This window comes from Macaca thibetana, chromosome 20, assembly GCF_024542745.1.
Source record: "Macaca thibetana thibetana isolate TM-01 chromosome 20, ASM2454274v1, whole genome shotgun sequence".
NCBI lineage: Eukaryota > Metazoa > Chordata > Mammalia > Primates > Cercopithecidae > Macaca > Macaca thibetana.
The window spans coordinates 75,151,409-75,175,157 of NC_065597.1; the positions used below are offsets into that span (position 1 = coordinate 75,151,409).

Consider the following 23,749-nt stretch of genomic DNA (forward strand, 5'->3'; position numbering starts at 1 on the left):
AGCAGCCCAGATCACATGCCTTTCCTTGCTCAGCTCCTGACACTGACATCCCGCCCACCCCCAGACCCCAGCCCCGCAGGGAAAGCCCAGCCCACAGTAGAGGGCCGAGTGTGAAGACAGAGGTCCGGGAGGACTACTGCCCACCCAGGACTCCCAGGCCAGGACACTTCCTTAAGGGGGTGTCCAGTCGGCTACACTAGGACCCCAAAGGAAGGAGGCCCAGATGGTGTGTGTGAACACAATTTTCCGTTTTAATGTCCACAATTGTGATCAATAAATAACTGTGACCTCCCATGTCCCTGTGTGGCCCCAGGGAAAAGCGTTGGCCACGGCCCGTGGGGGTCTATCCACATGCATGCGGGGGTGGGGCAGGTCCCAGGCCTTGGCCATGGGGCTGGGACAGGTGAGGGGCGGGGGCTGCAGGAGAGGGGCCGGCACACTGCGGGCAGAGACGGTCGGACCTCAGGCACTGCTGGTCAGACCTCGGCGCCCACAGGGCTGGGGCAGGTGAGGGGTCGGGGCTGCAGGAGAGGGGCCGGCACACTGTGGGCAGAGACGGTCGGACCTCAGGCACTGCTGGTCAGACCTCGGCGCCCCGGGGGCTCTGCAGACCACAGACAGCCTCAGGGGTCTGGGAACTCCCTGTGGTAACACAGGTGCCCCAGCCACTGCCAGGAATGACAGGATCATCTGAGGCCGGGAGGGGGAGCCCCGGGGGTGGGACACTGGAGTCGGCCTCACACTTTGTGGTGTGGCTGGAGAAGGGTTGGGGCACTGCAGGGCCCAGCATGCTGGGTGGCTCGGGGGTACCCCTGGTCAACATGGGACTCAGCTCGGGCTGCCCCCACGCCTCTCCAAGAGCCTGGGGCCCCTTGGCAGGCGCACGTTTCACAGACAGGTCGAGGGGTGCGTCGGGTGGCCTCGCGGCCCGCTCCAGTGCCCGGTGGATGGTGAGCAGCTCCAGGCGGATCTTGCCCAACTGCTCCCGCAGGGGTCTTGGGGCCAGGCCCCCCGCAGGCCCCAGCTGCCCCAGGCGCCGTTCCACCCTGGCGTAGTCACCGAGGGCCCGGGTCAGGTCTTCACCCACATGCTCTGGGCTTCCTGGCACTGGGCCCCGTGGCTGCGGTGGGAGGGGGCCCTCGGGGCCGGGGGTTTCAGGGCCGCCTGGCTCCCTGTCCTCAGGCCACAGCGTCACAGAGGGGCTGGTGGGCAGGCTGTGGGGTGGGAGCCGGTCAGGAGGCCACACTGCTCCCACGGCGCCTCCGGCCCCAGCCCCTCTCCCCTCATGGCCTCTGCCCTGCGGCCCCAGCCTAGAGCCTGGGCTCTCCTGGAGACCCCGAGAACCCCCACGCTGGTTCTTGGGTCTCAATTCCCCTCTGTGGCCTGGAGCACACTTTCCCAGTGACTGAGCTCAGGACAGACCCCAGCTACCATGCCTAGCCGCCAGGCCCAGCCACCCAGCCTCCATGCCCAGCCACCCAGCCGCCATGCCCAGCCTCCATGCCCAGCCACCCAGCCGCCATGCCCAGCCTCCATGCCCAGCCGCCCAGCCCCTCCATCCACCCCAGGAACCGGGAGCCCAAGACGCCCACCTGCTCCGGGAACAGAACCTCGTCAGGCTGGGGGGTGCCTTCGGGAGCTCCAGCCTGCTTCCCAGGGACAGCCTCTTCCTGGGGTCACTCTGGGCTGCCCGCTCCAGCTCCCCCTCCTGCCCTGGGTCCCTGGGGGTGACTCGGGGCCATGGCCCCAGCCCTGGAACTGGCACCTTCAGCAGACCAGGAACTAGAGTCCCAGGGGTGCTCTTGGGGGAGACAGGGGCCTTGGCAAGGGCAGCTTTGCCTGCTGGCAACCCCAGAGTGTGCTCCAGAAGCAGTGGGTAGTACAGGCGGGGGCCCAGGGTGGGGCGCTGAGGGGGCTGCGCAGCTGGGAAGGCCGCAGCCGGAGGCAGCAGGGGGCTGGCTGAGGCCAGGAAGGGCACGTGGGCCGCAGCGGCCAGTGAGGGCCCCAAGAAGGAGCAGAGGCCTGGGCTGAGCGGGTAGTTGACGCCCAGCAGAGACAGGTGGAGGCTCTGGGCCTCAGGGAACTCCCCTGGGGCAGGCGGGGGATAGCAGGGGACGCTGCCCTCAGGGCCCGCTGAGGCCACATCCCCTGCAGCCACGCCCCTTGGGCCCCCTCCCATCCCCAGCTTCCACGACTCAGGCAGGAGCCCACTGGGGCCGGGACCCTTCCGGATGGCCCTAGCCACAGGGAGTGGTGGCCCTGGGGACCCCTCGGCCCTGGGCTTGGGGCCTCCGCCACGGTGCAGGGAGCGGACATCAGCGACCACGAGGTCAGGCGTGGGGACAGCATCCAAGGGCTGCGCTCCCTGGGGTTGCCTGCCGGGGTCGGGCTCCTCGGGACGGTCTGGGGTGGGTGCACGGGGCCTGGGTGTGGCGGAGCCGCGGCGGCATGCCCAGTCCGGGGAGTCCAGCAGCAGCGACAGGGAGTCCTTGCAGAGGCTGTACTTCATGTGGTTGTAGAGGTGCGACTTCTCCAGGCAGGTGAAGGGGCACTGGAAGCATTTGTAGTTGTAGGGTTTGCCCCAGGGCCGCGGGATGTAGTGTGGCTTCTTGGGCTTCCGAGACCGTGCCCTCGCCCCTGTGCCTACGCGGCATGAGCCTGCCTCCCGTGACATGGCAGACTGCTATGGGGCAGGGCTGGGCACCATGGCCACCTGTAGATGGGGCCACAGTCAGTGCCAAGCCTGCCTCTGACTAACTCCCCACTGCTCTCCATCCAGGGCTCCCCCGGCTCCAGGGACAGGAGCCTGGGTGCCCTGTCCCCCCTCCGCCCTGCACCACCCCCAGCCCCATCCTTCGGCTCCTCCCCACACACACTTCCAGGGTGGCAGCAAAGTGCAGGGCACCAAAAAAAAACAAAAGTCCAGGCCCCCAAGCTGCATCTCACTCCGATCAGCAGCACGTCATTTCTGAGTGTTAAGTGACGCCTGGGCAATATTGGAAAGGCACACCAAAAAGGTGTTCATTGCTTATCGGAAATTCGATTTTAACTAGGCATCCTTTATTTTATCGGTTGACCCTACACAAATCCCACCTCTGAGGCTGGCCAATTTCTAGGATAATTCAGCCCACACCCATCTCCCCACAGCATGTGAGTGGCTAAAAGAATCAGCGTGACCAGGGCTCACTCCGGGTAGACGTCAGCCTCCTGGTCTCATTCCCTCCAGCAACGCTGGCCCCTGCCGATCTGCCTGCCCCTGTTCAAAGCCGAGGAAAAGGCACTGAGACGAGACACCAACAGAAGGGCCTGTGTGGGATGATGCTGCGTGTGCACATGTGTGCGTGCATGTGCACACATGTGCGTGCGTGTGTGCATGTGTGTGCGTGTGCGCGTGTGTGCATGCCTGTGTGCATGTGCATGTGCGCATATGTGTGCATGTGTATGCGTGTGCGTGTGTGCGTGTGTGCATGCGTGCATGTGTGTGCGTGTGCATGTGTGCGTGCGTGTGTGTGTCTGCACGCGCGCACACAGCCTGCTCCAGCAGGGCGTCAGGTGGGCACTGGGAGTCTCTGAGGGGGTCGGTCTCATGTGGGGCCAGGCCAGGCTGTGGGGAGTGGACGTCCCAGCATGGCCCCACGGCTCAGCCACCTGCTCAGCCCAGCTCCATCTGGGTGGCTTCAGGCAGGTCAGTGGCCGAGCCTGCAGCGGCCACACTCAGCCAAGACCCGCTCCTCCCCACGCCCCGCAAGGCGCTGGTATGCACGCCACACTCCATCTGGGCCACCACCTGGGCTGTCCACCGCCCCAGCACGCGCCTGTGTGGGGTGCACAGCCTACAGGCTCACACGGAGCCCTCACCCAGCACCCAGAGAAGCCACCTCCTGAGCTCAGAACAGAGCCTGCCACCAAGTGCGGGGCCCTGGCTGCACACACATCACACCCCATCACGACTGACATGGCTGCTTGTCTGTGGTAACACACTCACTGCACACCCAGGTGTCGGGGGCTTTCCAAACCACTCCAACACAGCACTCACGAATTCACACAGGCCCTACACACCGACTCCCCAGGACACACGCAGACATGGCTGGGAGTCACACCCATGGTCATGCATGGCCGGTAGGTTGAGCAGGGTAGGGCTGGGGCAGTGCTGTCTGCTGCCCGCAAAACACTGTGTTGGTACCGTTGGGGGGACGATCAACAGGGCTGGAGAGGTCCACTCGTCCAAAGGCTTGGGGCCCTGCAGGGGGTCACGGGCTGCGGGAGCAGGCAGAGGCTGACCAGCTGGTTTGTGGCTGAGACAGGGTGGGGGTCAGGAGGCAGGGGCTGGGCGAGGAGAGGGCCTGGGGCTCCCTGAGGGACTGCAGACCCGGCCTGGACCGGGTGGTGGGTGCAGAGGCGGCCCCTTCTCCCTGCCCGCCGTCCCCCCACCCCATGTGGATGACAAATGGGTGTGGGCGCTCCGGCGACAGAGGCGGCTGTGCCGGGCCATCGATCACCCAGCCCTGGGAGCCACACAGCTGTGCCGACTGATGCCACAACCCATCCCACCTCCCAGCGGGGACTGGGGGCTCCTGGGTCAGGGGCTTGTCCAAGGGGCTGTCTCAGCAGCTGCTGACCCCATGGGGACCCGGAGGATGCCTGGCACCCACCTGGTGTGTGTACACAGAGCAGAGGACACCCCCGGACAGCAGCCACACGCACACACAAAGGCACACGCACTCACACGCTCGTCCCAGGCGGACCCGGCAATTGCTCCCTGGGCAGCCAGCAGCCCTGTGCCAGGCCCCGACACCCAGCCCCACTCACCTTTCCCTGTCTGGGCGAGAACCAGTGGCATGGAGGGCACAGATACCCCCCCAGGGCAAGAGGGGGCACCCAGCAGCCGGGGACCCTGACCGGCCATCCGCAGATCCCGCTACCCCCTGGGAACGCGGGGCTCCCCACACAGGCGGGTACGGAGAGCGCAAGGTCAGGCTCCTGCCCCAGACCCCAGACCCGGCCCCTGCCCTCCCCGCCTGGCACCTGAGGGCGGCCCTCCCTCCCCTCGCGCTGCTCCTGGACGCCTAGAGGAGAGTGGGGGGGACCCGGCCGCCCCTCGCCCCCCCCCCACGCCTGGCCACCCGCCGCCCCCCGCCCCCGCGCCCCGCGTCCAGTCGGCCCCGCGACGCCCCAACTTGCCGCCCCCGCGGCTGCCGCCGCTCCTACCTGCGCCCGGCCGGGAGCGGAGCCGCCAAGTCTGTGAGGCCGCGCGTGGGGCGCAAACTTCCCGCCCCTCCCCGCCCCGCGCCGGCCCCGACTCGGACCACGCGGACGCGCTGGGGCTCGGAGGGTGGGATGCGGCTCCCGCGGAGGAAACTGAGGCCCGGCGCCGGGCGCCGGACCCCCGAGCCCACGGTCCCTCGAGCGGCAGCGACTCCAGCAGCCTCCGCCGCCGCCCGCGTCCCCCCGACGCCGCTCGCACCTCCCGAAGTTGGCGGCAGAGGCGGGCGCGCGTGCGCCTGGGCTCCGGGCTCCGGGGGGCGCTGCGACCTCCGACTGCGCTCCCGGCGGGAGGGAAGGAGCAGCCCCCGGCCCGAGCCCCGCGCCCCCTCCTCCCGCGCGCCCCCCGCCGCCCCCTCGTGCGCACTCACCGGCCTTGTGCGCCGGGACCGGCTCAGCTCTCTGGGTGCGCGGTGGAGCGGCCGGGAACCCGGGAGGCAGTGCCCGGAGAGCGGACTGCAGCGCAGGTATGCGGCCGAGTCAGGGGCGCCCGGCACCTCCCGCCCCCGTCGCCCGCAGGCTGCCGCGGGGGTGCGCAGAGGCCGCCAGGTCTCCCGGGTCCCCGCCGCGGCGTGACGGGTGTCAGCGGCACGGGGCGCGGGAGAGGGGCCGTCAGCGCTCATCCGTCAGGGCTCTGGCCCTGACAGCCGCAGGCCCACCCAAGGCAGGGCTCCGGGGGGCTGAGCCCCAGGACAGGGGGACCGCGGACTGAGCCAGCGGAACCGGGCTCCTTTCCTTGCCCTCCCGGGGCGAGCCCTGCCCTCCGTTCTCTCTTCCTCCAAACAGGAGGCTGCCTGGACCGGCCCCTCGCACCCCGCCCTGCCGGCTGATGGCCTCCACCTGGGGCTGGTCTCCAGGCACCCTCCCCCTTCCTGGATGCGGACCCCTCCAACCCTCACTCCCGGCTCCGCTGGGAGGTGCCTCAGGGCTGCCCCACCAGGCCACGCACTTCCCTGCTGTTTGAAAGACCCTCTCCCCACGGGAGTCCCCTCCTGAGAGGACCTGGGGCGGTGGAGGTGAGAAGCAGGGCCGGGGAGGGGCCTGGACCCCCAGCCACACCATGAAGCCCTTTCCCCAATGTCCTCCTGGCCAGGGCTGCTCCCAGCCCCACCTCCCCGGCTGCACCAAGTTCCAAGCAGCTCCCTGAGCTGCCAGAACGTAAAGGCTTGGAGCCCCACTGCTCAGCTGGGTCCTAGGGGAGATTCACCTGACCGGCCTGCTCCCTCCCAGACGCGGACACAGGCATGGCTGGGGCAGAGCCCCTGCCTTCATTCAGGAGAGACGTCCTAAACCCGACACATGTGATGGGCGGCCGTCTGGGGGTCTCCAGCCAGAGAGGCGTGTGCTACTCCCCGTTGGCTCTGAGGCAGCACAGGGAGCCCGGCCCACATGGCTCCCCGGGACCTGGGGCTTCCTGCAGGCTCAGCTGCGGGCTCCGGGGCTGTCCCCAGCTCAGGTCGGGTTCAGGGGTGCCTTGGGGAAGAAGGGAGGACCCCACGGGACTTCTGGGTGTCACCCCTCGAATGGGGCTGAGAAGAGAGCCCAGCAGCATCTCCCTGTGGTCCTGACCCGGCTGCTGGCAGAGCTCCCTGGTGGAGCACACCCAGGGTCCATGAAAAGCAGTCCCTGGTTCTGGGGTGGGCATGGGGCTCTGTCTCCCTCCTGCCTCCATGCCACCTTCCTGACACAGCCACCCACGCCCGTCTGAGGGAAGTCCCTGGGGTGGGGCAGGGGACTGGGAGGGGTGCTGTGGATGGCAGAGCATGCCAGCCTTCTCTCTGCCCGCCTGGCCTGGCCCAGCTGACCAGCTGACCGTGCAGGCAGCTCCGGGCCGGGAGACAGCTTGGACTGCCGTCACGCCAGCAGCCCCGTGGAGAGCGGGGGCCAGGAGGCCGGCTGCTTCCATACATAGACCCTACTCTGGACATGTTCAGCCGAGCACTGCCCCAGGAGACTAGGGTCCAAGGTCACCCTGACACCGGTAGTCCCTCACCGGCCAGCCCGAAACTGACCCCTCTGAAGGTCTGGAAGAGGCCACAGCTGACAGCACAGGAGACCAACTGGCCGGAGGCTCTGGTCATCGTCTGGGGAAAGGAAAATAGGGACCAGGGAGCCCTGGTCTTGGGGCATCTAGATCTCAGCATGCAGGAAATAAAGCCAGTGAAGCTCAGGGGGCCAAGGAGCCCCAGAGGCGGAACAAGGCTGTGAAGGAGCTCCCCACCCCTCACCACCGATTGCCTTTGCAGAAGTTTGCATGAGAAGAGAAGAGGGGCAGCCCCCAGAGGAGCCCAGGGGCGCAACTTGGACGTGTTTCTGGCCTCCCGGAAGGGCTCTGGCAGCGAGGATGAGGAGCCCTGCACTTGCTGGTGGGGGTCCTGAGATTCGGCCGTACGCGGGGTGGGGGGTGAGGGGCATGTGAGGCCAGTACATCGTGTGCCCAGATGACTGTTGCCATCACGAACAGCCAGGGGAGGCCGGGTCGTCAGTGCCAGCACCCCCCAAACACAGGGCCCCCTGGGCACATCAGCTTCTTCACTGTGACTATGACCCACTTGCTGGGACCCAGCCCTTGCACACTGGGCTGACTTTGGGTATGGAGAGGTGGCCTCTGCTTCCTGAGGCAGTGACTGGGACTCTGTTTTGGCACCTGTGCCCCCACCCCACCAATTTCCTGGGCCACGGCCCCCATCTGCAGAATGGGCGGTGGGGTGCTCAGTCTTCGGGCACTTCTGCTCTAGTCCTAGTGGGTGCCCTGATGTCTCCTTAGCCCGTCCCAGTGCAGGGCGGGATGGGGACCCCATGGCCCCTCCTTCTGCCTCTAGCCAGAAGCTCATTTTGGCCATTAACCTCTTCTGCCCGGTCTGCCCACGGCTGCCCGCCTGTCACCTCCATTAACACTGGGACTGTGTGCCCGGGGCTCACGGGCAGGATGGAGAGCTGGGCTCAGGGAAGGCAGTGGAGGCAGTGCTCGGCATGGCCAGTGCCCGGGGGCAGGCCTGTCTCATCCCCTCAGCGTCCACACACAGCCAGTGTCGGGACAGGTGCAGGGGCTGGGGCGCCTGCACCCGCGCAGTGAGGGCAGTGGCAGAGCTGGAGCCAGGCTGGAGGCCCCACGTAGGTCTTGAGACTGGCGTATCCTGCGGCAGCAAGTTGGAGCCCCCATGTGGGATCAGTACCTTGCAAGGCGCCTGGTCACAGCTGATGTCTGTTCAATAACGGACCCCAGGGCCTGTGGCCACCTGAGCACTTCAAGAACCCCAGGTCTACAGAGCACAGGCCTCCTGAGGGCTTCCTCCTTCCAGCCCACTCAAGGATCCCTGGTTGAGAGGGGCAGCCCGGCCTTGGCCAAAGGGGTCATGGCCACACATGAGGGCCCTGGGCACCAGCCTGAGGCTGGTGGCCTTGACGGGCGGGTACACAGTGGTGGTGTGGGGGGGGAGAAACGGAGGGGGCTGGGCACCCGAGTGGGCCAGAGCGCCCAGGACAACAGCCCAAGGGTGGGGGGCACACAAAGTGCCGGCGGAGCTCTGGGGTCCATCCACCTGAGGGATCCTGTTAGGAGGTGCCTGAATGGGTCCCTGGCTCCAGGAGTCTTCCGGCTCCAACGCTCTGCATGCAGCTCTACCAGGCAGAGTCCTCCCTAGCAGCCCCGACCGTCCCAGACTCCACTCCAGAGAGCCCCCTTCCCACCCGCCGCTCGGCTCTGGAAGACCCCAGCTGGGCCCTTCTCCATGCACTGCACTCTTTCATGGACATGCCAGGTCACTGGCCACCCTGGGCCGGGTGTGGGGCTGACCCTCTGTGTGTCCTGAGCCTCTGGGACAGATGAGGGTATGGGACACTCCTTGGAGGGCCAAGCTGCTGTAGTGGGAGTGAGCCCCCGTTCCAGGAGGCTGGGATGTAGACTGACAGAGGGGGCAGCCGACCAGGCGGGTGGGACGGGAGGCTCAGGCTGCTCGAGCCCCCACCGGCTCCTGAGCCTGGCACTGACCAGCAGCGCCCGGGGCCGACAGCAGCCATATGTTGGGAAGAGGAGCTGTGTGCGTCTCTCTGCGGCCCCCGGGGCCGGCCTTCCTGGGCCTGTCACAGATGATTTTTCCCCGCCTGAGTGGCAGGCGGGCTGGCAGGCGGGGTGGCGGGGCCTCCAACTGGCAGGTGGGGTGGTGGGGCCCCATGTCCAGCCCCCCTGTAGCCCTCAGCACCAGGGCTGGCCACTCTTGGGGTAGATCCAGGTCCTGGGCCTTGGCCTCCCACCCCCACAAACCTCACTGAGCACCCCCAGCCCGCCGTGGCCACCCCCAGCCAGGTCTGGGTCGGGGTCCTGGGGGAGCCCTGGCCGGCCAGTGGAGAGCAGGCACTCCGGCTAGGACATGGGCGGGCAGCCAGGGGTCCTCACTGGGCAGCCGTGCGCCCCGGGCAGGCAGGAGAGGGCCTGGAGCCGCAGCCCAGTCAGCCTGGAGCCCAGAGCTGCGGAAGGAGGCGAAGAGGCCACGGCTAATTTGTACACTAAGTGCTTCTGACAGGGATGCCTCGTAAGTGAGAACTCGCCACTGCCCGCCCCGGGAAGGCCACTTGGCTAGCAGCGCCAACAAGAGGGGCCAGGAGAGGGCACCGTGGGGGCACAGGGCTGGCATAGTTCAGACACACCAGGGAGATGGTGCTGTTGGTGGGGGTGAGACCCAGGAGGAAATGCGGAGAGGGGAGAGGCCTGCACAGAGAAGGGAGGGGAGGGCTGAGCAGGGGCCGGGCCGTGTCAGTAAGGAGGAGGCAGCCCCGACAGCTGCCCCCGGGGTCTGCCCTGCACCAGGGCTGTGTGTTCTGCCCAGCCAGTCCTCCCTGCTGCCTGCAGGACGCTCGCACCTGTTCCCCTTACCTGCTGCCAGCCACCTCCTCCAGGTCCCCACAGTGGCCCCGGCCCAACACCTGGCAGGGTCTGGGCTGTGGGAGCCCAAGTCCTCTGCAGATGCCCCCCCTTTCCCTCACCACCTCCCTGTTGGAGCTGCCCCCGGGGGGTTTCAAGCGGAGAGGAGGCTGCTGGCTGGGCCAGTGGGGACTCCGGGCAGCTAAGAGGGTGGGCACGGACCCCTTGCCTGCTATGGAGACTCCTGCCCACGAGGGTCCTTCTCATGGGCCTCTGTCCTGGGTCACCACAGGGCTGGGGCGGCAGAAACCAGAGAGGTGGGTGGCGGGGGGAGTGGGGCCAGGGGCAGAGGAGCTCTCGGGAGGAGCGGGGATCCCAGATACCCCAGGGCTGGACAGAGCCCGCTCTGTGTCAGAAGAGAGTGGGTGCGAGCCTGGCCCCCACCCCCAGGAGGAGCGCGGCGTGGCCACGCAGGCGCGGACAGCAGGGCAGGCGTCCGCTGGCACTGAGGTGAGATGCGTTCTGGCAGCTCCCCGCCGCCCCAGGCCCGCCTGGAGCCAACACTGCTGGTGGCTTTAATTGCTTTCACATTCGATACGCTGCCCGTGACAGCCTCTTACCCTGCACCGGCCGCACCCCAGCCCCCAACTCCGTCCAGGGAGACAGCAGAGCCTCCGACTGGGCGCTTTGATCAGCGGCACCTGCGTGGGGGCAGAGGCCATCCTGGGACGAGACTGGGAGGGGACAGGAAACTTTTCTCCCCACAAGCCCCTCACTCCATCTTTTCCTGCCGGGTGACTGATGGGTTCAGAAAGGGCCCCCAGTGCGGATGCCTCGCTGGGAGAAGCTGCATGTGCTGCTGTCCTGTCTGCCCAGTCCTTCCTGGCCCTGGGGCTGCGGCCCCTGCCCCCGCCCAGTCACTCCGTCCTTCCTGGCTGCCCCTTACAAGCTTGTGAGTCACCCCACCACGGCCATCTCCAGGGGCCCCCATCTGTCCACCTGCCCGGGATGCCTGGGCAGGGCCTATCCCTCGGACCTGCAACCTCTCTGCCCTTCCACAGGGCCCTGGACAGAGCAACAGCCGGAGGAGGAGGCGCGATTACAAAACAAAACGCTTTTATTTGGTCCATTGGAGCCTGAGTCAGAAGCCACTGTGGAGAATCCTATCGTAAAGGAACGGTGCTGACGGTTGATAAAATAGTCTCTGTGTCACAAGAGCTGGCCGTATTTACAGGGTTAAAAATATTCACAGCTCGGAGTACAGGGAGGCCAAAGGGGAGTGGGAATGTTTCTCCAGGTGTAACAGCCCCGGAAGCCCCTGACAGGGTACGAGGGGGCGTGGGGGTGGGGCTGGCTCGCTGCCTGGGGGTGAGGGGCCAGGAGGGCCGGGTGGGGACGCAGGAAGCTGGACTCAGACGTCCACACGCTCCTGGGCTTCTGTGGGGAGGTGGGAGCGGCTGAGCCCTGCCAACGTCCACGATGGGCTGGGGTCCCTCTCTGTGGCAGGGCCGAGCTGAGGGACAGGGTTGGCTGAGGAGCCTGCTGGTCCTGGCCTGCCCGGCAGCAGTGAGCGGTGCTAACTGGTGCCCACCCACAGCGGGCCTGGCGCCCGCCTGCACCCGGTCATGGCTTCGATCCTGGCGGGCGCAATTGCATAGTGTCGCTGGGGGGTGGCTGGCCAAGGGCCCCTCCTTCTAAGACAGGGACCGCCCTGGGACTTTCCGCTCCACACCAGGGCTCCAGGGACCCCGCTTGCCCCGTGGCGAACAGGGACCCGGGCTCTGGGGGAAAACTGATATTATGCCCCGTGAGGAGTGGTCCCTGATCCCACCCTGGGGTCTTGGCCTCTGACACCCAGATTTGGTTTTGTGGACAGAGCTCTTGGCTGCCTCCCCCACAGGAGACTCTGAGCCCACAGGGAGGGGCAGACTGGCCTCAGCCCCCCGTCGGGTGTTGGGGCTGGCAGGTGAGTGGGGCTGGCTCACAGCCCGTCTGGTTCGAGGTATTCTGCGTGGTGGCCGGGAGGCCTGGCCAGGCGGGCTGTGGGTGCTCAGGGAGGGGAGGGAGGGGGCGGGAGGCCCATGGGAAGCTGCACACTGGGCTGGCAGCTCCCTGGGCAGGGTCCTGAGATTCTGGTTCAAGCGTCCTCTGTCGGGGTCTCCCTCATAAAGTGCGTGTAGGGGGTGGGGGTCCGTCTGCACACAGCCCCTGCCCCGGGCATCGTGGTCACAACGGCCGGGGCCCATGCAGACCAGCGACCTCTGGCGTGAGTGGGGGGCTGTGGGTCCCCTTGGAGGCTGTCCAGTCACTGAGAAAGGCCTGGGCTGCCTTGCGATGTGCCAGGCGGTGGGTGATGGAGAAGCCCGCGTTGCCCTCCAGCTGGGATAGGATCACCAGGACCTGCCTAGGGGAGGGGACCGGTGACCGGTGAGGACCAGGGGAGGGCGGGGGGGATGGGGCCAGGACTGCACCCACCCGTGCAAGGGCAGGGGCAGGAGTGGGGTGACAAACACCCGTACAGGGCTGGGGGCAGGGGTATGGGCACCCCCGAGCAGGGGTGGGGGTATGGGTTGGGTGTGGGTGCAGTGGGGTGGGGGTGGGGGTATGGGTTGGGTGTGGGTGCAGTGGGGTGGGGGTGGGGGTATGGGTTGGGTGTGGGTGCAGTGGGGTGGGGGTGGGGGTATGGGATGGGTGTGGGTGCAGTGGGGTGGGGGTGGGGGTGCACCATGCAGGCGTGGGGCAGGTGTGGGGGCGGGGCGGGGGCGCACCTGTGCAGGGGTGGCACGCTATCCTGGGTGCGCAGGCTGCCACGCGTGGACACCACATTGAAGCTGTCGGTGCAGTCACACTGCACGTGCAGGTAGGCCTTGGGGTGCCGATTCTCCACCACCACAATGAGCCCTGCCCAGCCGTGTGTCAGGTAGTAGCAGGTCATGCCCTCACGGCCCTGGGCACAGGCACAGCAGTTGTGGGGCAGGGCAGGGGCTGGGGCAGACTCCCCCTGCCCCACGCCACCTGTCCCTAGGACCCCCCACCCACCTCGTGCCGCTCTCCCCGGCTCTCGGTGAGCAGGATGATGGCGTCGGCCAGCGTGGTGGGCTGAGCTTCCACAGGCTCCACCATGACCAGCCTGGAGCTGTACACAGCCAGCACGTGGCCCGGCGGCTCTGGGGAGGCTCTTGGGACCCCTGCCGAGGGGCTGGAGGCTACAAGGAGGGGCGTGTGAGCCACAGCCCTCCCTGCGGGCCTGGGGCATGAGCCTGGGGTAGGGGGCACGTACCCTGGGGGGCAGGGGCGCCCGGGGGGGGCGGCCCCCAGTGGTTGAAGGCACAGCACACCACAGCGTACTCGCCAGGCTCCAGCATGACGTCGCAGCTGACAAACTTCTTGACCGCGCGCTTACTGTGGGCCAGGAGGCGGCCCAGGCTGAGGTGGCCACCGCTGCCGAACGTGGCCCGGAACACCAGGATGCACAGGTCCAGCAGGTGGCTGTCCACTGCGTCCGAGCGCCTGCGTCAGACACCGCGGGCTGGGGTCACACGTGGCCGTGGCCGCCAGCCCAGCCCAGCCCAGTGCAGCCCCACAGCACACACCTGCTGCCCTCCTGGAAGAGAGCGAACTCCAGTGAGGCCCGCTCCAGCACCGTGAGCGCTGTCACCCCCACGGGCGCGCTGGCCGAGCTGGGAAAGCAGCCCTGCACCCGTGCCTCCTGCCAATCCGAGTGCACCTTACAGATGTCCACAGAGTCGAAGTACCTGGGGGCAGCGGGAGGATGGAGCCCTGAGCCCACCACAGCCGACACCGCCGTGGCTCCGCTCTTGGCGCAACCACAGGCCGGTGACCCCAGCAGGTGCCAGCTGCTCTGTCACCGTCCTCTTGCAGCCCGGCCCCTGGGGGCCCATCCCTGAGGCCTACACTGGAAGCCGTCCAGGGGTGGCTCTTCAGGGCTCTGGGCTCTGCTGACCTGGGTGGACCTGGATTCTGAGGTCGGCACCCTGGAGCTGTAGCCCCAGCTCCCATTTGCGTTGGGCCACAGACCAGCCGTCCCCACCCCAGGTCAGCAGGCGGGTCAGGCTTTTTCTACAGAGAAGGACCTGGCCCTGGAGGGCGGTGGCAGCGCACACTGCCCCGTGGCGCTGATACCTGACAAAGTCGCCATACTCCATCCAGAAGACGCCCTCACTGCTGCCGTGTGGCATGAGCTCGCCACGCAGGTGCCCCGGCCAGTGTGGCCACTCGTCAGACCAGCTGCCATTCCAGGAGAAACGGCCCCATGGGTTTCGGAGCCGCAGAAGCCTGCAGACCACAGGGGTGAGGATCAGAACAGCACTGCCCGTGGCTCACTGGCACCCTGCCCACCCTCAGCCAGCCCGGCCCTACCTGGTGCCCTGGACATCTCGAACATCCAGGACGGAGTAGGCATGGCGGGGGCGCAGGCCCAGGCTCTCGTAGGCCGAATCGTCCACCTTCATGTTGCCCCCGCCACAGGAGGCACCCATGAGGAACCTGCGTGGCAGAGCGGCCCTCACTGAACAGGGGCCTCACCGACCGGGGCCCTCACCGACCGGGACCCTCACCGACCGGGGCCCTCACTGACCGGTCGGCCCCTCACCGACCGGGACCCTCACCGACCGGGGCCCTCACCGACCGGGGCCCTCACCGCCCGGGGCCCTCACCGGCCGGGACCCTCACCGCCCGGGACCCTCACCGCCCGGGGCCCTCACCGACCGGGGCCCTCACCGCCCGGGACCCTCACCGCCCGGGACCCTCACCGACTGGGGCCTCACCGACCGGGGCCCCACCGACCGGGGACTTCATTGACTGGGACCCTCACCGACTGGGACCCTCACCGCCCGGGACCCTCACCAACTGGGACCCTCACCGACCGGGATCCTCACCGCCCGGGACCCTCACCAACTGGGACCCTCACCAACTGGGACCCTCACCGACCGGGAGCCTCACCGACCGGGACCCTCACCGACCGGGGACTTCACTTACCGGGACCCTCACCGACTGGGGGCCTCACTGATCGGGGCCCTCACTGACCAGGGGCATGGCTGACTGGGGCCCTCACTGACCGGGGGGCCTTGCTGACTGGTGCCCTCCCTGACCGGGGCCGTCACTGACCGGGGCCCACTCCTGCCTGTAGGGAGCATGTGAAGTGTGTTCAGGAGGGTCTGGACCAGCCCCCTCCACCGTGCCTGAGGCACACAGGGCCTGAATTAGGGGTGGCAGGCCTGGGTCCCCTGGAGGCCTTGTGGGGCTGGCTCTGGGCTCTGTGGCTCCCAGGCGGGCGGACAGCGGCACTGCCCAGGGTCAGCTGAGGAGGGCTCTGGGAGCTTTGAGGTGCTCGCACCGGGCCACTCCCAGCAGGCCTCCAGGGGTCAAGGCACAGACCCGCTGACCAGGGTGTGGCCAAACTTAACACGCCCCTCACGCCTGCCCTGAGGGGGTGACAGCATCGGGCTCGCCCCACAGCCTGGGCCAGGATGTGGCCTTCCTGGCATGAGAACGCCAGCTCCAGACCCGCCCAGGGAAGGGGAGGTGATGGGGGCTGTGGCCTGGCCACACGGGTCAGCCCACACCGGGGCACCTCGTGGATGCAGAACCGGGTCAAGGGGCCGCCAGCCCCACGTCTCCCACCACTCCGCCTCGCCTCTCCTCCCAACGCAGCTGACCACGCAGTGCCCCCCCTCTTACCCAGCCTCCTTAGAACTCAGCATTTTGGCCCAGATGAGGTCAGTGTCAACGGGCTCCTCGCGGGGGTTAGTGGAGCTGACCTGCAGCGCCAGGCTCTCGCAGGGGGCGCCGGTGAGCGTGGCCAGGCCTTCGATGGCGCGGCCCGCCTGGAGCGCGAAGTAGGAGCCATGCAGCTTGGCCAGCGCCTTCTCGATGAGGGCCACCCACAGCTGCTTCCGCTGTGCCTGCAGAGGGCCGGGGTCAGAGGCCACCCCCGCCTGCCCCCACACTACCCGCCCTGTGAGAAGAGGAGGCAGCCGGCCTTGTTTGTGGGGCACGGGGGCCGGGGTCAGAGGCCGCCCCACCTGTGAGAAGAGGAGGCAGCCGGCCTCATCGCAGGGCAGCATGTCGTCCACCAGCACCGTGGTCCACGTGCCATCCTTACACAGCCGCACCTGGTAGGCACCCTCTGCACACAGGCTGCGCGTGACCATCACCCGCTCCACCAGGTCCGGCCGCTCTGCCAGCACCGCCAGGGCGCTTAGGAACCTGTGCAGAGCCTCAGGGTGACCTCGGGGCAGCTTCGGGGGGACCGCGGCTGGACACCCGCCCACAGCCCCAACCCGGCCTTGGAGAGGACCTCACCAGCAGTTCCCCAGTAGCCCCTGCAGGATGTCTGAGGGTCGCAGCGTGTGGAACACAGACCACGTGGTCCTGTGGTCCCTGAAGACGGAGCAGTTGATCTCCTGGGGCCGCAGCCACTGCCTCACGCGCTGCTGCACGCTGTCGCCCGCCGGGAAGCCCACAGACTCAGGCCCGGGAGGGAAGCTGTCATCCACAAAGCTCACGTTGTTCTGCAGAGACCACGGCCACGTGCTCAGGCTGGGCAAGGCGGCCTCACTCCACCTGGCAGGGACAAGACCCCACCCAGGAGAGCGCCCGAAAGCACTGCCTGGGCCCCAAAGGGACGGGTGGAGTATGGACAGCCATAGACCTGGCGCTTGGCCGCCCTGCCCTGTGTGGAGAGGCCCTGGTGAGGAGCAGGGGACGTGTGGGCCCAGGGGGACAGCTCAGCCCCCAGTGGGAGGCTGCAGGGACAGGGGTGGCAGCATGGCTCTGGCCCTGACCCTGCTGGGAAGGATGCAGGCCGTTCCCCAGTTGACTGTGGGAGACTCCATGCTGGATTTGAGGGTGGAGCATGGGCACATCCCGACCTCACACTTCACATCCCAACCTCACACTTCACATCCCGACCTCGCACTTCAGATCCCGACCTCGCACTTCACATCCCGACCTCACACTTCACATCCCGACCTCGCACTTAACATCCCAACTTCACACTTCACATCCCAACCTCACACTTCACATCCCGACCTCGCACTTCACATCCCAACTTCATACTTCACATCCCAACCTCACACTTCAGTGGGGTCTCTACGCTGCCCCTGAGGGTGGGGCACGGGCACATCTCCACCTCACACTTCACATCCCAACCTCGCACTTCACATCCCGACCTCGCACTTCACATCCCGACCTCGCACTTCACATCCCGACCTCAAACTTCAGTGGGGTCTCCACGTTGCCCCCGAGGGTGGGGCATGGGCACATCCCGACCTCACACTTCACATCCCGACTTCACACTTCACATCCCAACCTCAGACTTCAGCGGGGTCTCCACGCTGCCCCTGGGAAGCCCTCGCCTCCCTGCGGCCCGAACATCAGACGGGGCTCTGGCGCCCTCCTGGCCAAGGAGGAGGGCTGAGGTGGGTGAAGGTCGTGCATCTTGGTCATGAGCAAGGACCAAGGTCAGGAGGCCAAGCCAGACCCCAGGGCCGTCGGGAGCTTGGAGCCTCGGGGTGGAGGGTGCTGCCCACCCCATCACGTCTTAGGCCTTGCGGGCTGCTCCCCAGCCCACGGCCAGAGCCCAAAGCCTAGGACGGGGAGGGCAGAAGCAGGAGGCTGAGGAGCAGGGAGAGGGTGAGGGAGGGGCGCCTCACCTCCCGGCAGAAGGCCACGATGTTCTCCCAGAGCGCCTTGGCCTCGCCCTCATCTGTCTGCCGCCGCTGCTCCACGTGCATGCTCTCCCTGCGCCTCAGGGGCGCGGCCCCCCGCCGCTGGGTCACCAGGAGCTGAGGCGTGTGGCAGGCAGCGCAGTGCTTGGCCCGTGGTGCGTTGAGCAGGGTACAGGCAGGGCAGGCCCACTGGCCCGGGCGCTCGGGCAGCACGCGGGTGGCCTTCTGGGTCGAGGAGAGCCGTCCGCAGCCTCTGCCACAGGGGCCGGGCTTGTCCGCCCCGCAGTCGGGGCAGTGGGTGGGGGGCTCGCCATGCTCTTGGAAGCCGTGCAGTTTGGAGCAGCCACAGGCCGAGCACCTGGGGGCCGCCGTGGGGTTCCTGAGCGTGCACTTGGCACACGACCAGGTGGTGAAGTCAGGGCTGGAGGGGCTGGCGGGCGTGTAACGCACGGTGTCTCCAGCCAGGTTGATGACGTCGCTGCCCGAGGCGGAGCTGCTGGCCTCTACGCGGCTGGAGCCGCCCTCCATGGCCTCTTCCTCCAGCACACTCAGCCGCTTGCCAGACAGCAACTCTGCTAGGCGGGCGGCCGCAGCCCAGCTCGAGCCCTGGGGGGGCCCCCTGCAGCCGGCAGAGGGCGACGGCTGGGCAGCCTCAGGCACCGGCGGCTGCGGCTGGGGCGGAACCTCGCGTCGGCTCCGTGGCACGGGGTTGTTCTGCAGGGTGGACGAGAAGGGGCTGAAGGGCGGGACCCTGGGCGGCTCTGGCTCAGCAGCGGGACCCTGGCTGGTGGCTGGGGGGTTGGCCTCGGCGCCTTCCGCAGGGAGGCCGGGTGGAGGCGCGGCAGGCACAACGTGGAAGCCGGCTGGGGCCACCACTTCCGGGACCACCAGGGCTTCAGGAGGGATCCGTGGCAGCGAGAGCCTGCGTGGGCCCCCACAGACGGAGCAGGAGCTGGCCACGGGTGTGTTGTGCAGCGTGCAACGCGGGCAGGCCCAGCCCCCTCTGGGCTCCGCCGCCCCCTCCTCCTCCTCCTGTTCCTCCTGCTCCTCCTCGTCCTTGTCCTTGTGTTGCCCCCTGGCGGGCTCCGTGGCCACCAGCCCCGCAGTCCTCACTGGACCTGCTTCCTCCTGGCAGTTGCCCTTGGGCTCCCCAAGGATGGCGGGTGGCTTGGGGAGGACTCCGTTGAGGACTGGCAGGAGGGCAGCTCCAGGTGCAGGCTCTGGGGTGAAGCCGCACACCTCGCAGGCCTCCTTGCCCAGGAAGTTGCGGAAGGTGCAGCGGGCACAGGGCCATTTCTGCTCCTCCACGCTGAGCCGCAGGATGTGGTTGAGGTCGGGCTTGTGCCGGGGGGCCTCGCAGATGGAGCACTGGCGCTGGCCGGCCGGGTTCAGGAAGGTGCAGCGCGCACAGGACCACTCTCCGGCCGTGGCCATAGACCCGGGCGAGTGGGTGTGGCTGCAAGGGAAGGGGCTCATCAGGGCCACCCTGTGAGGTCCTGAGCGGCTGGACCCCACCCTTCTCTCAGCCTGGGGAAGGCACCGTCTGTGGCTGCAGAGCTACGGGGCCGAGAGCGTAGGGCTGAGCATTCGAGGCAGGCGGTGGTGGCAGCTGCCTCTGCCTAGAATGGATCCACGCACGGCTCAGGGCCCCTGTTGCCCATTGGAGGCCTGGCAGACACCTTGAGCCACACAGGATCCTACAGAGAGGGCTGAGCACCCCAAAGCCGGGCTGCTGTTCAAGGGCACTGCTTTCTCTGTCACCAGGCCTGTGGATGGCAGATGGCGGGGGGGCCCGGCCAGGCTCAGGACCAGGTCGTCCCGGGCATGGAACAGGTACTCAGACAGAAGGGTGGGTGGACGGGCAGGGGCCTGGGGAAGGCATGGGCTGATATGAGCAAGAGTCCTCCCCACTCCATAGCACAGCCTCTGAGACAGACTGGCTGCTCTGCCTGGCAGAAAAATCAATTGTTCTTGTAAATATGGCATGAATCTTGTGCTCCATCTAAAACCTCTTGGTTCAGGAAGAAAGAAAACTTGCCTCTTCATAAGAAACAAAAAAACAAAAAGTCTCCGCAAACAACACGATTGTTTTGTGGAGCCGAGTGAACTCTGATGCTACCTTCCCTGCGCTCAGCCTCGCAAGGCGAGGGCCCTGAGCTGCCCCTGGCAGAGTGGATGGGAGTGGACTGTGCCCGGAGAGGCTCAGGGCGTCCAGCTGGAGCACAGAGACCAAGGCTCTCACAGTGGACTTCTGTGAAAAGCCCAAGCAATCTGCCTGCAGACAGCCAGGCCTCTCCCCACCATCACTCACTCGGAGAAGGGCATGGATGCAGCTGTGGCTGGCGGGCTCCCGGCCGCACCTGCACCTTCCCTGACGTCTGGCCCCACCGCCCCTGTGGGTTGCAGAGTGGCCACGACCTTTGCAGCCCTGACTCCGGGAGATGCCTTCACAGACTCTGCGCCCCTCTGACCGCAGGTGCAGGCAGAGGTGGGCTGGGCCTCCTGAGACACACCCTCCCTTTGGGTCTGTGGTTGTCACTGACTAGCAAGGACAGTGTCACAGGCTCCAGAGAGGAGAAAGAGAACCCAGGTCCCCATGACCAAAAAATCGCCAGTGGGGTGTGTCTGCTGGGAGACACCTTTTGGAGCCGTCCTGGCAAAACCCAGGTGAGTCAGGAAGACGGTCTGCAGTTCAGGAGGGTTTCCAAGAAGCAAGAACAAGGCCTAAAGTTCAAACATGGCCCTGGAACACGGGTGAGGAGGGCGAAGGCAGGGCACAGCCCTTCTGTGGTTGGAGACTCTGAGTGGAGTGTCACCAACCCTGCAGTCTGCACTGTGCCGCCCTCTCTCGGTGGGCTGAGGTGGAAGGGGGTCAAGGGTCAGGGGTCAGGTGTCAGTGGCAGGAGACCTTGGTGGGGCCCCCACCCTCCCTTCCCTTCAGCACTGGTTCTGGTCTCCACAAACCCCCAGCCACTCCAGGGCCACCCTCACCTCTGCAGGGCCTGGGCAGGTTCACGGGCTCAGACACCTGAAACCCTTACAATAATTTTTTTTGACCTTTAGAGATGGGGTCTGACTCTGTTGCCCAGGATGGTGCAGTGGCTCACGCACGGCTCACTGCAGCCTTGACCTCCTGAGGCCAGACCACCAATGCCTGGAAGTGAAATGCTTACGTCAGGAGCCCAAAGACCCAAAGCTAGGCCTAAGCAAAGCCCTTTCGGAATTCTCAACCCAGAACCCTCCTAAAGTCACAGCCACACACGCTCAGTGAGGAGGCCCCACTATCGTGGGATGGGCACCTTTGAAGGGAACGGCTCAGGGGAGACAATGGGCCGCTCCTTACTGTACAAAGGCCAAGTTGAATGGAAAATTGAGGCAAGTGTCCAGAAAATCCAACACGCAAGACCTGTGTGCCCCAGTTATCTGGGTGTTGCCAACACTCAGCTCCAATTGGAAAGGGAGGTGATGAAGCCGCTCGCTGTGTGCAAGACGGAGCCCACCCCGAAGCAGCCGGGACAGCAGCCCCCGGAGCATGGAGGCCACGGGTCTGTGACTGGTGCCATCCCAGTCCTGGGAGGCAGCCTCTTTCTTAGGAAAAGCGAGGAGCAGGAAGCTGCATTCTGTCCCCCAGGGCCTTGGTCAAAGCCACCGGAGCCCCTGAGGCCACAATGAGAAACAGATGCCCCGTCTGGCCCGGGCAGCCCTGCGACCTGTGCCCAGACAGCTCTCGGGACACGCCGGGGTGCCAGACTTGGGTGGAAGGTCCTCCTGCTGTGCCAGGGTGGGTGATGCCATGGGGGCTCTGCTCAGTGCTCTAAGGGGCAGAAGTGGTGCCTCCCTCGAGCTGGGCTGCACTCTCCTAGGCTGGCCACAGCCCAGCCGCTGGTCAGCCTTCCAGGTGGGGTCTACCCTTGTTGCCTCTCTGTCCTAAGCCGCCAGTGCCTGGCCCGTTGCTTACTGATTGAGGGACAGCACCTGCGCTTGTTCCTCTGTGTCTGAAGCCGCTGGCCCGTAGACTACTGGTTTACTGATTGAGTCAGGCCCTGGCAGCTGTACAGGACCTCAGCCCCGCGCTGGCCACATGCTGCGGGGGAGACACAGACTGCACCTGGCTCTCCCAGGCTCCGCCGGCCTGTGCACCACCCCTTCATCCATACGGGGGAGCAGTCATGGGACCACAGCACCTGCTCTCCTGGGGCGTTGGGAGAATTCAGCGGCCACCAGGGCAGCGAGCCGGGCAGGCAGCTCTTCAGTCAATGCCAGGGCTGCTGTGGCTGACCTTCCCCAGTCCCAGCGCCCTCTGTCGGAGCAGAGCAGGGGTCGCCTGTGCATACATGTGGTGGGGAGGGCTCCGTGTGTGGACCCCATCTGCCTTCCCACAGTCTGCTCTCCCACCGCTCTCGCTCATCTCTAGCCTGGGGGTCTCCTCACCATGCACCTTGGGGGCCTGCTTGCAGCAGCAGACAGGAGCTGCCTGGAGCTCAGGCCCCACGGCAGCGGGCCGTGGCAGGAGTGGCCCCAGGGATGCCGACCCAGGGGAGGGCCCAGCAGGAGGCAAGGGTGAAAGAGAAAGAGCAATGTGGTATCACCAGACGCCACGGCCTGACCCTGCAGGCCAGATCTAAAGTCTGACACACGCCCTACACGCCCGGCACAGCAGACCCCGCGCCTGCCCCACTGCCCCGCCTCCCTCCCCGTAGCCAGAATCACTGCAGCCACCCCCCAATAGCCCTAGGCCAGTCCCAGGGGATCCTGGGAGCGTGGCCTGAGGCCGCTGGGAACTATAGACCGGAGAGGCCCTCCTGAGGTCTGAAACTCCGCCCGATGCTCAAAAAGCAGGGGCCGAAAGTCCTCTGCCCTCTGGAAATGAAAGGGAACAATTCTTTCTACATTTTTCTGTAAGTTTTTTTGAGACAGCGTCTCACTGTGTCGCCCAAGCTGGGCTGCGGTGGTGCGATCACAGCTCACTGCAGTCTCGACCCTCAAGCTCAGGGTTTGTATTTTTATTTTATTTTATTTTGAGACAGAGTCTCACTCTGTTACCCACGCTGGAGTGCGGTGGTGCAATCCTGGCTCACTGCAACCTCTGCCTCCCGGGTTCAAAGGATTCTCCTGCTTCTGCCTCCCTAGTAGCTAGGATTATAGGTGCCCGCCACCATGCCCAGCTAATTTTTGTTTTAGTAGAGATGGGGTTTCACCATGTTGGCCAGGCTGGTCTTGAACTCCTGACCTCAGGTGATCCACCGGCCAAATTTTTTTTTTTTTTAATTAACCAGCTGTGGTGGTGCACGCCTGTAGTTCCAGCTACTTGGGAGGCTGAGATGGGAGGTTCCCTTGAACCCAAGAAGTAGAAGCTGCAGCAAGCTGTCATCACACCACTGTACTCCAGCCTGGGTGACAGAGTGAGACCCTGTCTCTGAATGAATAAATAAGTGAATGAATGAAAAGAAGACAGGCATAGGTGGATGAGACAGGGAGAGAGGCCCCACAAGGCTGGCCACCAGGGAAACGCAGATCAAAGCCAAGCAGATCCAGCTGCCACCCCCTGGGATGGCCAGAATCACAAGGACAGACAACAGCAGGAGCTGTCAAGGGCCTTGCGGGTGGGAACCAGGTGAGGCAGCCGCTGTGGAAGACCGCTTGGCAGTTCCTCAGGACGTCACAGAAGTTCACCACACGCCCCAGCAATCCCACTCCTAGGTATCTACGCAAGGTAAGTGAAAACAGGTCCACACAAAGCCTCATCAAGAATGTTCACAGCATTGTCCACAGAAACCACGTGGAAGCAGTCCCCGTGTCCAGGAACAGATAAAATGTGGCTCGTCCCGCAACGGAGCAGTGAATGAAACTGCCTCGGGCTGCACGTGCATGAACCTGGAGGGCACGGTGCCAAGTGAAGAGGCCAGACACGGGGCCCCACATCCACGCACCTTCT

The 23,749-nt window shown here is 66.2% G+C and overlaps 2 protein-coding genes across 11 annotated transcripts in view; both read right to left on the reverse strand.

Annotated features, from left to right (window-relative positions):
* Positions 1-205: 205 nt before the first annotated feature.
* Positions 206-5,710, reverse strand: PRR35 (proline rich 35). 3 transcript variants are annotated; one of them, XM_050774703.1, is made up of 3 exons: positions 5,634-5,710; positions 1,593-2,713; positions 206-1,214 (listed from the first exon to the last, which is right to left on the reverse strand). In XM_050774703.1, exons 2-3 carry the CDS (start codon positions 2,672-2,674, stop codon positions 581-583), a joined length of 1,716 nt encoding a protein of 571 aa, XP_050630660.1. In that variant the 5' UTR covers positions 2,675-2,713; positions 5,634-5,710; the 3' UTR covers positions 206-580. The 3 variants fall into 3 exon arrangements, with proteins under 3 accessions (XP_050630660.1, XP_050630659.1, XP_050630661.1); XM_050774702.1 differs by lacking the exon at positions 5,634-5,710 and adding an exon at positions 5,209-5,272; XM_050774704.1 differs by lacking the exon at positions 5,634-5,710 and having other exon boundaries at positions 206-461; positions 566-1,214; positions 1,593-2,816.
* A 5,512-nt stretch (positions 5,711-11,222) lies between these two features.
* Positions 11,223-23,749, reverse strand: part of CAPN15 (calpain 15) — a 29,716-nt gene continuing 17,189 nt past the window's right edge. For 7 of the 8 annotated variants that reach the window (XM_050774662.1, XM_050774660.1, XM_050774661.1 and 4 more), the window contains 11 exons: positions 17,800-19,270; positions 16,448-16,656; positions 16,168-16,351; positions 15,824-16,047; positions 14,504-14,629; positions 14,267-14,419; positions 13,717-13,878; positions 13,404-13,633; positions 13,163-13,329; positions 12,892-13,070; positions 11,223-12,527 (listed from right to left, as the gene is read on the reverse strand). In XM_050774662.1, the coding sequence (XP_050630619.1) occupies positions 12,350-12,527; positions 12,892-13,070; positions 13,163-13,329; positions 13,404-13,633; positions 13,717-13,878; positions 14,267-14,419; positions 14,504-14,629; positions 15,824-16,047; positions 16,168-16,351; positions 16,448-16,656; positions 17,800-19,248 (3,261 nt within the window). In that variant the 5' untranslated portion in view covers positions 19,249-19,270 and the 3' untranslated portion in view covers positions 11,223-12,349. The remainder of the gene's footprint in view (positions 12,528-12,891; positions 13,071-13,162; positions 13,330-13,403; positions 13,634-13,716; positions 13,879-14,266; positions 14,420-14,503; positions 14,630-15,823; positions 16,048-16,167; positions 16,352-16,447; positions 16,657-17,799; positions 19,271-23,749) is intronic. The other variant, XM_050774659.1, reaches the window with a different exon arrangement.

Excerpts from the sequence above, each read along its gene's own strand:
- PRR35 (XM_050774703.1), bottom strand. The coding sequence starts at position 2,674 with ATGTCACGGGAGGCAGGCTCATGCCGCGTAGGCACAGGGGCGAGGGCA. Across the intron at positions 1,215-1,592 it reads AGGTTCTGTTCCCGGAGCAG|CCTGCCCACCAGCCCCTCTG; the intron begins GTGGGCGTCTTG and ends CCCACCCCACAG.